Raw genomic sequence first — 16,402 nt, 5'->3', positions numbered from 1 at the left:
CTTCAGAAGTTGTGGGTGCTTCAACAATGAGCCGGGGTGGCACAGCAGGTAGAGTGCTGTACTGCAGGCCACTGAAGCTGACTGTAGATCTGAAGGTCAGCGGTTCAAATCTCATCACCGGCTCAAGGTTGACTCAGCCTTCCATCCTTCCGAGGTGGGTAAAATGAGGACCTGAATTGTGGGGGCAATATGCTGGCTCTGTTAAAAAGTGCTATTGCTAACATGTTGTAAGCCGCCCTGAGTCTAAGGAGAAGGGCGGCATAAAAATCGAATGAATGAATGAATGAATGAATGAATGAATGAATGTAGGCTTTGAAAAAGAAACTGAACTGCCGTCTGTCAGAAATTGTGTGGGGTCTCCTGCTTGGGACCTACAAGGTCCCTTTCAACTCTGATAATCTGATTTGCTATTGAGGCTTAAAAGAGAAAATAACAAGAAGACTTAGATGTATATCATCTTAATGATATACATGGTAATGTATATTATATATAGGTAATGCCATATCTAATCCTGCTCCAGTAAACAGTGGCATTCCCCAAGGCAGTGTCCTAGGACCTAATCTTTTTATACTCTACATAAATTATCTCTGTGACAATATTGCAAGCAATTGTGTTCTCTTTGCTGATGATGTTAAGGTATTTAATACCTCCGATATTACTTCTACCCTTCAAAATGACCTTGACCATGTAGCTGAATGGTTTAACAACTGACAACTGCAAATCTCATCCAACAAATGCTCTGTCCTACACATTGGTAAAAAGAATCCAAATACTAAATACACACTTGGACAAACTGAAGTCGCAGAAGACCCTCACTCAGTCAAAGACTGAAGGAGTATTCATTTCCAATGACCTAAGTGCAAGAGCCCACAGCAACAGAATTGCAAAAAAAAGCACTAAGAGTCACAAAATTAATTCTACGCAGCTTCTTCTCTAGAAGCACCGATCTACTAACCAGAGCATACAAAACATTTGTCAGACAAATTCTTGAATACAGCTCACCTGTATGGAATCCACACTGCATAACAGACATTAATACAATTGAAGGAGTCCAGAAATACTTCACCAGAAGAGTCCTCCACTCCTCCTCATGCAACAAATTACCTTACTCCTCCAGACTTCAATTACTATGTTTAGAAAATTTACAGCTACGCTGCCTATGAACCTATTTAACTGTTGCTCATAAAACCATACATCACAATGTACTCCCTGTTAGCGACTACTTCACCTTTAACAACAACAACAACACAAGAGCATGCAATAGATACAAACTAAATGTAAATTGCTTCAAACTAGACTGCAGAAAATACGATTTCAGCAATCGAGTGGTTAATGCCTGGAATTCACTACCGGACTCTGTTGTTTCTTTCTCCAATCCCAAAATCTTCAACCTTACATTTTCTACAATAGACCTTTCCCCTTTTAACTTCAAAAAAGCGAACTATGAACTCATTGATACCCATCTTTCAACATTAAACTGGCAAACTTTATTCACAAACTGCAACTCTACGGATGACCTCTACAACACATTCTTGCTCGAGATGAAAATAATCATCAGACTTTATGTACCATTAACATCTACCTCAATCAAGAAAAATAACCTCCCCATCTCAATAAGAAAAAATCTCTCTGGCGTAAAAACAAAAAAGGACAAGTAGCAAACTTCAAAAGCCGTTATAAAAGCATATGCAACCAAATAAAAGCAGAATGTCTCAACTACCACAGCATACTAGAGGAAAACCTCCTACACTCCAAATCCAATCGAGCCTTCTACAACTTTGTCAACAACAAACTCAAGGACTGTAGACCTATCCCACCTCTCAAAGGACCCAACAACAAAGAATGCCACAACGATTCATCCAAAGATAACCTCCTAAACTCATTCTTTGGCTCTGTCTTTGTCAACAGCAATGGCTCATCCCCCAAATTCATCTCTCGCACCACAAACTCTCTCAATGACCTAACCCAAATAAATTTCAGTGAAGACCGAGTTGAAAAAGCATTATGTGACCTTAAACCCTCTCTATCAGTCTGACCAGATGGCCTATGTGCATACTTCCTAAGAAAACCCTCTCTTCTGCTATAGCTGAACCACTGAGCATAATCTTCAAAAAAATCCTTTAGAATCAGCACGCTTCCCAAACTATGGTCAAAAGTTATGATCATCCCCATCTTCAAAAAAGGAGATCCCTCTCTTGTCGATAACTACAGACCAATATCACTATGCTGTGTCCCATGTAAAGTCATGAAGTCAATTATAAATCAATCAATTACTCTCCACCTAGAAACTAATAATCTGCTCTCTAACAAACAATTTGGATTCAGAAAAAAACTATCCTGCAACCTGCAGCTCCTCCACTGCAAAAACATATGGACAACTCATTTTGATCAAGGAAAATCTATAGATGCAATTTATATTGACTTCTGCAAAGCCTTCAATTCAGTGGTCCACGACAAATTACTTCTAAAACTCAAATCCTTTGGCATCTCAGGATCCCTCCACAGATGGATTACAGCATTCCTGTCAAACAGACAACAAGTGGTTAAAATAGGAAGCACCACATCTCTACTTTGTATGACAAATAAATAAATAAATAAAATAAGATAAATAAATAATCAGTGCAATAAGAATCAACAATCTAAATTTAATGCGAATGACCCTCACTAAGAGCATATTCTAATTTTTCATCTTTCATTTTATAACAGAGATGATCACAATCTCTAATGCTATATATAACAAACCACTGAATAAATATCACTCAGAACTCATTTCCCCAATTGAAACATAGAAACATAGAAGACTGACGGCAGAAAAAGACCTCATGGTCCATCTAGTCTGCCCTTATACTATTTCCTGTATTTTATCTTACAATGGATATATGTTTATCCCAGGCATGTTTAAATTCAGTTACTGTGGATTTACCAACCACATCTGCTGGAAGTTTGTTCCAAGGATCTACTACTCTTTCAGTAAAATAATATTTTCTCATGTTGCTTTTGATCTTTCCCCCAATTAACTTCAGATTGTGTCCCCTTGTTCTTGTGTTCACTTTCCTATTAAAAACACTTCCCTCCTGAACCTTATTTAACCCTTTAACATATTTAAATGTTTCGATCATGTCCCCCCTTTTCCTTCTGTCCTCCAGACTATACAGATTGAGTTCATTAAGTCTTTCCTGATATGTTTTATGCTTAAGACCTTCCACCATTCTTGTAGCCCGTCTTTGGACCCGTTCAATTTTGTCAATATCTTTTTGTAGGTGAGGTCTCCAGAACTGAACACAGTACTCGAAATGTGGCCTCACCAGCGCTCTATATAAGGGGATCACAATCTCCCTCTTCCTGCTTGTTATACCTCTAGCTATGCAGCCAAGCATCCTACTTGCTTTTCCTACCGCCTGACCACACTGCTCACCATTTTGAGACTGTCAGAAATCACTACCTCTAAATCCTTCTCTTCTGAAGTTTTTGCTAACACAGAAGTGCCAATGCAATACTCAGATTGAGGATTCCTTTTCCCCAAGTGCATTATTTTACATTTGGAAACATTAAACTGGAGTTTCCATTGCTTTGACCATTTATCTAGTAAAGCTAAATCATTTACCATATTACAGACGCCTCTAGGAATATCAACCCTATTGCACACTTTAGAGTCATTGGCAAATAGGCAAACCTTCCCTACCAAACCTTCCCCTATGTCACTCACAAACATATTAAAAAGAATAGGACCCAGAACAGACCCTTGTGGCACACCGCTTGTAACCTGTCTCTGCTCAGAATACTCACCATTAACAATAACTAATAAATTGCTTGCATGTATAATGAAAATAGACAGACTTATTGAGCTATAGATTCTCCTAATATTTTCATATCGTTAATATTTTACTTTTAGAATATTAATTATTGATATTGATATTTTCATTGTTAATAATAATCACTTTTCTTCCTGCCTAAGACAGTAGCAAGGAAGCATTTGAGATTTCTATCTGTTAAATACAAGCAGCAGGCACAAAAGATGAAAACATATTAAGGGGAGAAAGATGGAGAATGTCTGATTCTTAACAGGTGTCATTTCAAATATTGTTGACCCTTGCCTATAAGCTGCATGACTTAATATCCCTTAAATCCACAAGTAGTAAATGAAGGCCATACAATTTCCATTTATTGTCACCCAACAGCAGGCATTTGATATTCTATTATTTTTGTTAGATTTATATCCCAATTCCATTTGAGAAGGTCATGTTATCTTACATAGTTCTTTCCCACTTTATCCTTACAATAACAACGTTGTGTAATAAATCTGACCAAGGGAACAGAGCTGGACAAAACTGCCCAGGATGCTTCAAAGTTGAGTAAAGATTAGCATCTGGGTATTTCATCAATCTTAGTCTTAAAGCTGAACCAATAGAGGAGAATATTTGTCACTTAGGGTTGAAATTAAGTTCAGGGCCTCCAGAAGTTGTAAATGCTCCAACACTATAAATTTTTAAGAAGAGATTAGATAACTATTTGTCTGAAATGCTATAGGGTTTCCTACCTAAGCATGGGGTTGGACTAGAAGACCTCCAAGGTCTTGATGCTCTCTGAGGTTGGTTGTTTTCTGCAGACATTTTATTAACCAAACTAGTTAATATCATGCACTGAATAATAAAATGTCTGCAACAAAACAACCAAGCTCAGAGAACACCAAAGATCCCTCAACTAGTTATTGTACAACCCAGGATGTTTCTATACCCAAGAGATTTTTTGGTACACAATGTAAGGACCTTGGTTATTGTTTCAATATACCAGAACAATGTAGTTAGGGAAAGAGATATGATGATTTACACAAGCAAAGTATACAGTGTAGAATACAGTAAGGGGAAACATAATTTAGCTCAAATTATCATTTTTTTCAGTTTAAACTGATTTGGAATCAATTTCATCGAAACTGCGAGTTTCTCTTGCTAATTCATTAACTTTTTTTTTATGCTATGTGGAGTGTTCCAATGTTGCTCACAATCTGCAGGCAGGAACAGGACCATCCAATCAGAATCCTTGCAAAAAACAGGGTACCTCCCTACTCAGATGACATGCTTAGAAGCAATTACAATAGACTTAGACTTATATACTGCTCCATAGTGATTTTACAGCCCTCTCTAAGTGGTTTACAGAGCCAACATATTGGCCCCAACACTCTGGCTCCTTTTACTGACTTTGGAAGGATGGAAGGCTGAGTCAACTTGGAACCAGTCAGGATCAAACTGCTAGCAGCGGTAGAGACAGCCTGCGTATAAGTGCACTGATGTGCCTTTCGTCCCCTGTCCAATTGTCTTTCCTTTCCCTTTTATCATATATATTCTTTCCTTCCCACCCACTTCTCTTCCTCTTTACTTCCTATCTTTACTTCCTATCTTTTATATATCACTTAATGTCTATTCTCTTTCATATGTATTGTATATTGGACAAAGAATAAATAAATAAATAAATAAAAAATACTTCATTGTAACCACTGTGTCATCATGGAAAAAGAAGCAGTAGCACAAATCCTCCAAAGTACCTGGTAAGGTTCACCCAGGAATTGTGAGATTGACCATGACAAGAAAAACACATCTAAAATTCAGGAAAATAGCTCTGAGCATGTTGTCCTACCACTGCTCAACTTGCCCTGTTCCTTACCTAAACTGATTATTGTCTAATTTAGGTAACAAAGGGATATAGGTAGTCCTCATTTAGCAACTACAATTGGGAGCAATCATTGAACAAAGTGAAACCATGACTCCCTTTTGCTTTGTTCTTTGCTCTTTGTTCTATTTGCTTTGCTGCACAGACATGTGGAATTCATAAATGTGAGGCCTAGTGCCAAAGTTACTTTTTCATCATTGTCATAACTGTAAATGGTGTCTATTACACGTACAAAGCTAAAATCATCTGTATAACTCAGTGAAGTTTTACGTCTCCCTGTACTGTAAGCATTTAATACAATGTTCTTACCCCTTTCCACAGATGTAAGGCTTTTTTATGCCAACAGCAGCTTCTTTGAAGAATTGCTAATAAAAGCTAAAGGGATAAATTGTGGAATTAAAAAACTAGCTAGCATCTGCAATGATAAAGTTGCAAGCATCTGTACAGAATGCAGTGCAGGATATTAATTGTTTCTGCTTACAAAAAGCTATTGGAGCACATTGTCAGCTGCTAGAAAAGCAATCAAATTAATAAAGTCTGATAAACAATTATCCCCATTCAATCTATTCTTAGACATTTAGCAAACAAATGTAGCTCCTTCCCTAGAAATCTCACTAATGCATTTATAAAAATGTAGAAATATCTACCAGCTCAAATATCAAAAAGAGGGCGGGAAAAATATTTACTGACCCCTCACATCCTGGGCACAAATTGTTTCAACTCCTACCCTCAAAACGTCGCTACAGAGCACTGCACACCAAGACAACTAAACACAAGAACAGGTTTTTTTCTGAAGGCCATCACTCTACTAAACAAATAATTCCCTCAACACTGTCAGACTTTCTACTAAATCTGCACTTCTATTCTATTAGTTTTTCTCATCATTCCTTTCACCCATTTCCTCCCATGTTGACTGTATGACTGTAACTTGTTGCTTATATCCTAAGATTTTTATTAATATTGATTCTTCATTGCTTATTTGACCCCTATGACAATCATTAAGTGTTGTACCACATGATTCTTGACAAATGTATATTTTATTTTATGTACGCTGAGAGCATATGCACCAAGACAAATTCCTTGTGTGTCCAATCACACTTGGCCAATAAAAATTCTATTCTATTCTATTCTATTCTATATTGTTTAGTAGCGTTGCCAGGTTTATACAAACATGTCTTTAACCTGGGAAATGTGATGTTTTTTTAATTATACTCAGTTAATTTAGGATTAAAGCAAATGTAAGTATTTTTAGAACTTCCGATTATATAGACAAAGCATCCCTTAGCATTCCATACAAAGAATTCCAAACTTAGTGTTTCACTAACCACATTAGCATATGCAAAGCACCTGTGTTTCAACCATTAGACCAATCATGTTCCCTTAAATGGTTGGGGATTATTGTTGTTGTTGTTGTTGTTGATGATGATGATCTTCTTTAATATTTCCTTCTTTCCCTATGGAGATGACCTGTATTCCATTCCTAATCTGTATTTAACAATAACCTGCACAAAATTGGAAGAAAGAAAAGAACCGGTCAAATGCAATGATCATAAAAAAGATGCTAGAATGCACAAAGATGAGTAAACTAATGATGGAAGAGAGGGAGGGAGGGAGAAGGAGAGAGCGAGAGGAAACAGGTTGCTATAAAATATGGGACAGATGGAATGGTTGATTCAAAAAGAAAAGTAAAATTAATTTTGAAACCAAGATTTTAAAAAAAAGTGTTATAATGGGGGGGGCAGGGACGTGACAGATGTAACTTAAAAATTTAAATGGTTGTAAAACAATGTATATAATAGTGTATAATTATTAATGGTTTGTATGTATGGTTTGTATAAGATGTATGATTGTTTTTATATTAAGGGTTTTAAATTGTTTTAATAATTGGATTTGTACTGTTTTGTTGTTGTGAGCTGCTCCAAGTCTTAGGAGAGGGGTGGCATACAAATCTAATAAATAATAATAATAATCAGCAGTATATAAAATGAATAAAGATAAAAAATGTTTAAGTATAAAACAATAGTCATAATTATGAAGAATGTAGAATTGAGAAGAAACATTCCAATGCTGTATTAGTGGAATTATATTTTATATGTGTGTATTTTATTTGTTCGTGATTTATGTTGTTTTGTTTTTTAACTTGAAAATTTTCAACAAAAACTATTTAAAAACAAAACCAACCCAGCCACCCCCCAATAACCTGGGATAGTTTACACTGTATAGTAGTGTTTGGCATCCAGTCGCTTTATAACCCTCATGGTCAGCAAGGGTGTACATTCTCTTTGGTCATAACAGACTCCTGTGGGTTTTTTTCCTCTCCTACACTTTCCCATGATGGAGAGACTTTTTTTTTTCAAAATCCCTTTTTGTTTTTATATTTTTGAGGAAATCATTCATATGAATAATATTACATTGCCAGTGTAAATACAAGTATCATAGAATCCTACTGCTGGAAGGAATCTAATCCTGTAGGTGTTCAGCCAGCGTATGCCACACACCTTCAATTAAAGGGAAATTTAGCCAAGCAGACACACACATGAGAGAATGCAATTAAATGTTCTTTATCCAAACAAAAAAGAAGCAAAACTCCTTTTTAAACTTCAAAGGGATTTCTTGTACAAACAAGGCACTCTTAAATACCGACAGATAACGGAATCCAGTAATAAAATCCAAGCAATAAACCAGTAAGTGTGAAGTTCGTCACAGCTACTGTTGTTCAGACATGATAAACACTCACAATGTCTTTATATTCCAAAGTCCAGGAATCCAAACAAAGTCCTGAGCACAATCCAGAAACAGCAAGGCACGATCCAAACCAATACGATCAGATAATCTTCCACACTGCGAGGCCTGCACGCTGCCAATTTATCAGCAGCCTTAATTACTGGAACCCCACCCAAACACAAGTGGGCTCAATTATCTTTGTAATATTTTTTAAGCTGTTATCTCCTATGCATAGTTATACGCATGTGTGGGTCTATCATTATTTCCTCACCCGAATCTAACAAAGATAAAGAGGATTGGCTCCTTCCTGGGCTGTCTGCCAAGCCCCCCTCATCCATCCCACCGACACTTCCTTCTTCAGAGGATAATTCACTGACCGACTCTGTCAGCAGCAAAAGAGGCCTGTGACATTTGGATGTTTCTCCCACATCTACCTCCACATTCCTTGGGGCAGGAGCTGGGCCAGAGCTAACCGCAAAAGTAGGTAGGAGACTTTATACCACTCCTGAGAAATAGGTGTCCAATCTTTTCTTGAAAACTTTCAGGGATGTATCATACAACTCCGGGAGGCAAGTTATTCCATTGATCAATTTATTTATATTATTTAAATATTTTTTATTTTATTTTTAAAATATTCTATCCTAAGATTACAGTCAGTTGCCCCAAAAAGCCAACACAGTTCTAGCTGCATTAACAAAGTCACTTGAAGTGTTAAAACCACTTTGTAAGGCCTTGGTAAGCCACACTTGGAATACTGTACTGCATTCAGTTTTGGTTGCCATGATGCAGAAAGGATGTTGAGACAATAGAAAAGGTGCAGAGAAGAGCAACAAAGATGATTGGGGGACTAGAGGCTAAAACATATGAAGAACGGTTGCAGGAACTGGGCATAGCTAGTTTAATGAAAACAAAGACCAGGGGAGACATGATAGCAGTGTTCCAATATCTCAGGGGTTGCCACAAAGAAGGAGTCAACCTATTCTCCAAAGCACCTGAGTGTAGAACAAGAAGCAATGGGTGGAAACTAAACAAGGAGAGAAGCAACTTAGAACTAAGGAGAAATTTCCTGACAGAACAGTTAATCAGTGAGACAGCTTGTCTCCAGAAGTTGCAACTTGCGAATGCTCCAACACTGGGAGTTTTAAAGATGTTGGATAACCATCTGTCTGAAGTAGTGTAGGGTTTCCTGTCTAAGCATGGGGTTGGACTAGAAGACCTCCAAGGTCCCTTCCAACTCTGTTGTTGTTATAAATATTGATTAATTGATTAATTAAATATTGATTAATTGATGGATTGTAGACACCACAACTAGTATCATCAGAGGGAGCCACCATCCCAGTCATTCAGTCTTCTGTCTTTTTTGTTAAAAGCAGACAACTCAATCTGTTTCTCAGAGTTGTTGAAAAGGTTACTACATTTTAATCTTTCCAAAAGATAATGGTTGCTTTCATCCTTGTTCTTTTCTTTGAAACTGCCATCTTTTTGTTCAGTCCAGAAGCTTCTGGTCCCAGAGCTACCAAGAAAAGGTCACTGTGCCAATTGGCCTCTTTTTCTGCTTTTATTGGAAGAGATGCATGGGAAGAAAACTCAGAAATTGAAGATGATATTGATTGAGTCCCTCTGCCCTTCTCTTTCCTTCTTTGGCAAAATTCTGAGGAGAAAGAAAACCAGTACAGTAAATGCCTTACTTGAAAACATCTTTAGAATCCACACAGTGTCGTTGACATAAACCGGAACCCAATAACTTCCTGTGATTTTCCCAGTTTCTTCGAGTATTTTAGTATTAAATAAATACTTCAATAAATAAATTGCGTTGTTTTTTTCTAGTGTGGAATGGAAATGCACGGACCCTCCTTTCTGGGAATAGAAACAGCCAGATGGAAAAAAAAGAGAGTCAATTTAAAGAAAAGTTAAGGAACAATGTATAGTTAATTTTCACTTTCTATTTCTTATGCTCATTATCACTATTGTTATAGTGAACAATGGATGTAAATTGATTATTTAGAAACTGAGTTATGCAGATGGATACCTGCAGCTAAGAACTCACTACAACATTCCTTTTTTCAAAATAAAAAATAAAGGTTGCACCATTAAATATGTGTGCATTGTTCACATAAAGCAGGGGCATCAAACTCAAGGCCCGTGGGTCAAATCCAGCCCACAGGGTGCTTAGATCTGGCCCATGAGACCATCCTAGAAACAGTGAAGGGCCAACTCATGGTGCCTCTGTCAGTGAAAACAGAGCTCAGGAGGGCTGTGCATGGGCCCCTGATATCCGTTTTCAGTGACAGATGGATGCAGAAGACCGTTACAGCCGAAAACAGAGCTCAGGTCACACCCACCCCTGCCCCCCAAGGTCAAATCTAACCTTTATTCGGCCCTCAATGAAATTGAGTTTGACATCCCTGACATAAAACAAGATCAGATAAGATTTGTACTTTCCATCTGCTCAGTATCTATGGAACCTCTTGCTTGGAAGACAGATTGTTATTCACATTAATACTAATAATAATGTTGTTTCCAATTTTCCTCTTACTACATGAAAATTATGCATGAACGAAACATTCATAGTAAGGCCATGTTTCTCTTACCTTCAGCCAAAAATGGTATAGAAAATCATAGAAAACTGTTTGCCCCGGAAGTGGAGTAAAGACGCTGAGACAGTATATGGATTTAAATATAGGGTCATTTATTAAATTAGCATAAATTTAAATAATGTAAATTTAAATATTATTATTATTATTATTAATTAGATTTGTATGCCACCCCTCTCCGAAGACTCATTAATAACGTTATAAATAACATTAATTTAAATAATTTCAATTCAACTGTAAACAAAGGACCTGCAGAGGCAAAAACTAACGGGGCGGAAATTACTATCAAAAATTTCCTAGGCAACTTATTGGGCATAACTCCTTGCTGAACCAGGTGAAGGTAGCCACCTTCACCTGGATCTGAGCCACGCCCTTAAGCGTGTGGGAGGAGCTCACCCTCTAATCCCCGAGGGAAATTGGATCCGGTGAGTCCCATGGGCATCCTCTCTCCAATCCCCGAAGTTGCACCAACCTATGGTTCATGGAGAGAGGCGGTCCATCATGTTTTGAAAAGATGCCCAAAAGGAGAACGCGCAGTTGCTCCTACTGCCCATTTCCGCCCATAACCTGCCATGGAGCGGGGGTCAGATCTTTATCTTGGCCCCCCCAACTCCCCCCTCCTCCTGCACTAATTCCTGGAGGCACCTCTGCAGGTCCGAAATGAAAATGGCATTCCCCTCGTCTGAGAGGTGAATGCTGTCGGCTCGGTAGAGCCAGGGCTTGGAAAACTTTATAAGGGGATGTTTAACTACATAACCCTCCAGTTCCTTCACCACCTTGCCTATAGCCTGTTTAACTCATAACCTGGCTTTGTTAACGGCCCTCGGTGATAGTACATTGCGCCAAACAAGTCTGGGCAGGATTTCAGACCACATGATTCGCGTGTCTGGATAAGAGGCAGAGATGGCCCTGAGGTCATTGCGGGCCTGGCAGATCACTGCCACGCCCTTCAAAATTCCGAGGTCATTGCCCCCAAGGTGGATGACCAGCCACTTGGGGGCTCGCCCGGAATGGCACTGGTCAAAAACCAGAGGTAATGTTGGTCCACAGGCCCAGTGACAGCTGCGATCTGAAAGCTAACCTCGCAGCCTATCTTCCAGCCCAGAAAACGAAGCTGTGGTCACAGAGCCACACAGCAATCCTAGAAGCAGAATTGGCTGGAAGACAAAAGAAAAATTAAACATGGCCGGTGAGGTGGGCACCCTAGTCGGGAGCCCTAACATAGGATCGGAAAGCAGACGACCTCCAACGGCCAATAGACATGATTCTATGGCCCTGCACTAAGGCAATACTGCAAATAATCTGAGTACCTCTGAATATTCTTCACACAAGGTAGCAAATGGCAAAAATAAATTAGGCAAATGCTTAAAAACAGCTTTGAAAGTGTAGCCGTATAATATGAAGGAGCAACTTAACGTGAAGCACTGCTAACTTAAAAGGCTTCTAAACCATATGCAAAGAACTTGCCTGGTTGAATATTGTTTTGTGCTTTAGTGGATTTAAGAGAGAAGGATCGCTGCCCTTCTTGTCTATGTGTGAGTGCATATGTACTCTATAGTATATGTAAGTTTATACATTTTTTTACTTTTTTCTTTTTCTTCTTTCTTTCTACAGTGACACAGAGAACTGGTTCTGTGAATGTCCTCCTAGTTACTCTGGAAAATTGTGTCAGCTTTCAAACTGTGAGGAGCAAAATCCATGTGGGAATGGAGCAACTTGTTTTCCTAAATCCAAACAGGATGTTGTGTGCCTCTGCCCATATGGAAGAACTGGAATTCTTTGTAACGATGGTAAGAACAATTATGAGTCCCCTTTTCTTTTTTTTTTAAGACAGTGAAAGGGATGAAATTGTCATTCGAAAGATTTCAATGTTAGAACATTAACCCATATAATCTGAAGCAGGGGTCCTCAAACATTTTACACAGGGGGTCAGTTCACTGTCCCTTGGGCTGTTGGAGGGCCAGACTATAAAAAAAACCTATGAACAAATCCCTATGCACACTGCACATACCTTATCTTAAAGTAAAAAACAAAATGGGAATGTACTATTTAGAGGGGGGGGGAAGAAGTCTGAAATTCATATTTGTTTATGTTTTGTTTTTAATTTTCTTTTGTTAACATCTGATTGGCTATACAAGGTTTTCTTGGCTTATAGAAAAATGTATAAAGAAGGAAGCACTTTGGCATAATGGTTAATAAGTTAGAAAAATAATTGGTGTTGTACTTTTTGAAGGAACATTAAGGAGGGAATTTAATTTAAAAAATGAATGTAACTGGATGACAAAATTAGAAAAAAAAACTTTCGCAACTTTTTTGATGATTGATATTAGTTACTAACAAAATACCGCATTTTATTCATGGAAAATTAGATGGTACACTGTATTGTTTGAATGTATGTTAAGAGAAAAATTAAAAAAAATTACCCCCCCCAAAACAGTCCTTCCTTCCTCTGTCCCTCCATTTCTCCTTCCTTCCTTCCTTCCTTCCTTCCTTCCTTCCTTCCTTCCTTCTTTCCCTTCTTCATTCCTCTCCACTTCTCTTTTCCTCCCTCTCTTTCTCTTTTCTTTCTTTCTTGCTCTCTTTTCCCTGTGCTCCTGTCAATCACTGGCGGGCCAGATAAATGGCCTCAGCGGGCCGCATGCGGACCACGGGCCGTAGTTTGGGGACCGCTGATCTGAAGGCATCTTATTATACCCTTATTTGAAATTAAAGTCATCAATATTTTTTGATAATGTGATGTACAAAACTCCAAAATATTTTGTTATCTTCCTACATTGTGACAACACCTGCATCATTTCATTCTGGTGGCAGTAACCCTTTTCTGAAGTAAAAGCCTCTGAACTGGATGTAATCTACCGTAGTTTTCAGAATATAAGATGCACCTTAAAATAGGATGAAAATGTCAATGAGTCTTATACACCGAATACAGCCATTTTGGGTGGGCTTCCGAAGCCCCACCCCCACATCCCATTTTTGCAAAAATGGGATGTGCAGAGGATTTGAGAGGCCTGCAGAGTGCTCCTGGGATCTGGCGGAAGGCAAAAACACCCCTGTTTTTGTAAACAAACGGGGCATTTTTCAGGGGTGTTTTAGGGCAGAAAACATGTGTACATGTTTTCTGTTAATTAGTTTAATATTATACACAAACACACAAATAAACATTAGATTGTGTAAATCTTAAAATACAGATAGTCCTCAATTGTCAACCATTTGTTTATCAACTGTTCGAAGATATAATGGTCCTGAAAAAACCAGTCCTCAGACTTATGAATATCACAGAATCCACATGGTTACATGATCAAAAGGCAGGTGCTTGGTAATCAGCATGTATTTATGCTGGTTGCAATGGCTCAGGGTCATGTGATCACTATTTGTAAGCCAGCTTTTGACAAGCAAAGTCAATGAGGGAAGACAGATTTGCTTGCCGCGCTGCCCTCACCTTCTCTGTCATGGTTATAATGCCAGCAGCTTCAGAAGACAGTGACCAGCAGGGAGAGGGATGCTGGCCCAGCAACCTTTGTAGCCATGCTGAGCTGCCCCTCATCTTTCCTGCCACAGTTGCAATGCCAGCGGCTTCTGGAGGTGCTGGCCGCAAGGGAGAGGAGAGGCAGTCTGACAAGCAGTGGTGGTTGCAATGCGAGCAATTTCGGGAGGCACTGGCTGGTAGGGGGTAGAATAGTGCAAATGCTTACCTGTGTGTAGGCAAGTAGCAATTGGATGTATGTGGTGAAGGCAAGGCAGGACGAGCATCTCCATGAGGACCAGTAGGAGACATGGCCAGCCAGAGGTTACTACCAGTTTGAAGGACCATGCCAAGTTTCCATTAATGGTTCTCCCGAACCAATCCAAACCAGTAGCAACTCGCCACTCTTTGATTAGGCTGGGCACACTCCAGATCCCCTCTCTTAAAATATTCCATTTGATTGGATGTTGGAGGCATATCTTCCCAATGGCTGCCCCAGCCGTTTGGAACATCTTCTATCTGAAATTTGAGGGATCCCTACCCTTTTAGCCTTCCAGAGGGCTGTGAAAAGCTGACTCTTCCCCCAAGCATTGGGGTAGGATTGGGGTTGAACTGCAAGGATGGTAATCTGGTACCTGGGGGAAGAATAACCATGTTTTTAGGGCTTGTTGTGACCAACTTAGAGTCATTACATCAGTGGCCATTTAATGTCCAGCAAATTATCAAACAAACAGCTGTGTCCAAAAAGACTAAGGCAGAACTATAAGAAATGGATTTTTCAGTACTTCCCTAATATCTGGAATATTGCCCTGATCCCATGCAGTTCTTGTAATGTTCTTGTTTTCTCCCTTCCTCAATACAAGAGATCTTACAGTGTTCCCAGACAGAGAACCTACTGTGCTTCTAATCAAAAACCACTCTTCTCTAACAGAACAATCTTTCTTAACAAATTTTCTGTGAAAAGGTGAGAAAAAATGAAGAGGAATAATTGATAGGAAAACATCTAGTGGAATTTAAGATAAACACGTTGAGGTTTGAGCTTGGTAAAATAAATGTGAATAAATGAATATGGAAAGATAATGATTCCAGAAAAGCTGCAGCTGCAAATTATCATAAACTAGTAGGTGGATAACCCTGCTTTGCTGTGAAACTATGTGTTTGGGCTTAACAAATTGACAGTGAAAGCTTGAACTTAAATGAGTAGTTATGATGGGCCTCTCCTCCCCCCTTCTCTCCCTCAGGCTTGCCCCACAGAAACATCTCCTCTTCTATTCCCCTTCTCTTCCTCAGGTTCGCCCCCCAAGAGGTTGGATCTTCTCTTGTCCCCTTCTCTCCCTCAGGTTTGTGCCACAGAAGCCTCTCCGGTCTTATCTCCTTTTCTTCCTCAGGATGGTCCCATTGATCCTCTCTTATCTTATCTCCTTCTCTCCCTTTCAGGTGGGGAGGGGGAGTAGAACATCTAACTCCTTAGCATGGAGTAGAATGTCTAAACTCTCAGCCCACAGACCCGATGAGTCATGTTCTGGCCACATCCACTGGCAATTGGAACAGAGTTCTTTTCAGGTGTGGAGGGGAGTAGAATGTATAACTCCTTAGCATCAAAGCATGTTAATAATAATATAAGAAATAACTAATAATCTGATAGTCATTTTTTTAAAAAGTCCTTTCATAGAAAGCACCTAAAAGCCAAGAGGAACATATGTGCCAGGTTTTAAGTTTGTAGGTTTTACGGTTCTGGAGATTTTGTGATGACGCGTGAGTGGCATTTGCCTTTCAGATATATAGATTACAGTTGGAAAACTATCATATTTGGAGTGGAAAAATCTGGGAAACCAGTAGATGACAGCAAACATGTATTTCTTTCTTGTCATGTACTGGTCATCCAGAAGATTTGGTTGCCATACTCCATTATATTGAAAATGGATAGGGCTGTTTCATATTTATTCATTAGAAGCAT

General features: G+C 38.9%; 1 protein-coding gene across 1 annotated transcript in view; it reads left to right on the top strand.

The window, feature by feature from the left end:
• The window catches only part of EYS (eyes shut homolog), a 1,050,766-nt gene that overhangs the window by 992,036 nt on the left and 42,328 nt on the right, over positions 1–16,402 (top strand). The window contains exon 42 of the mRNA XM_070763632.1: positions 12,597–12,772. Coding sequence (XP_070619733.1) covers positions 12,597–12,772 — 176 coding nt within the window. The remainder of the gene's footprint in view (positions 1–12,596; positions 12,773–16,402) is intronic.

Source organism: Erythrolamprus reginae, chromosome 1, assembly GCF_031021105.1.
Source record: "Erythrolamprus reginae isolate rEryReg1 chromosome 1, rEryReg1.hap1, whole genome shotgun sequence".
NCBI lineage: Eukaryota > Metazoa > Chordata > Lepidosauria > Squamata > Dipsadidae > Erythrolamprus > Erythrolamprus reginae.
This window is presented reverse-complemented; position numbering and strand designations above follow the sequence as displayed.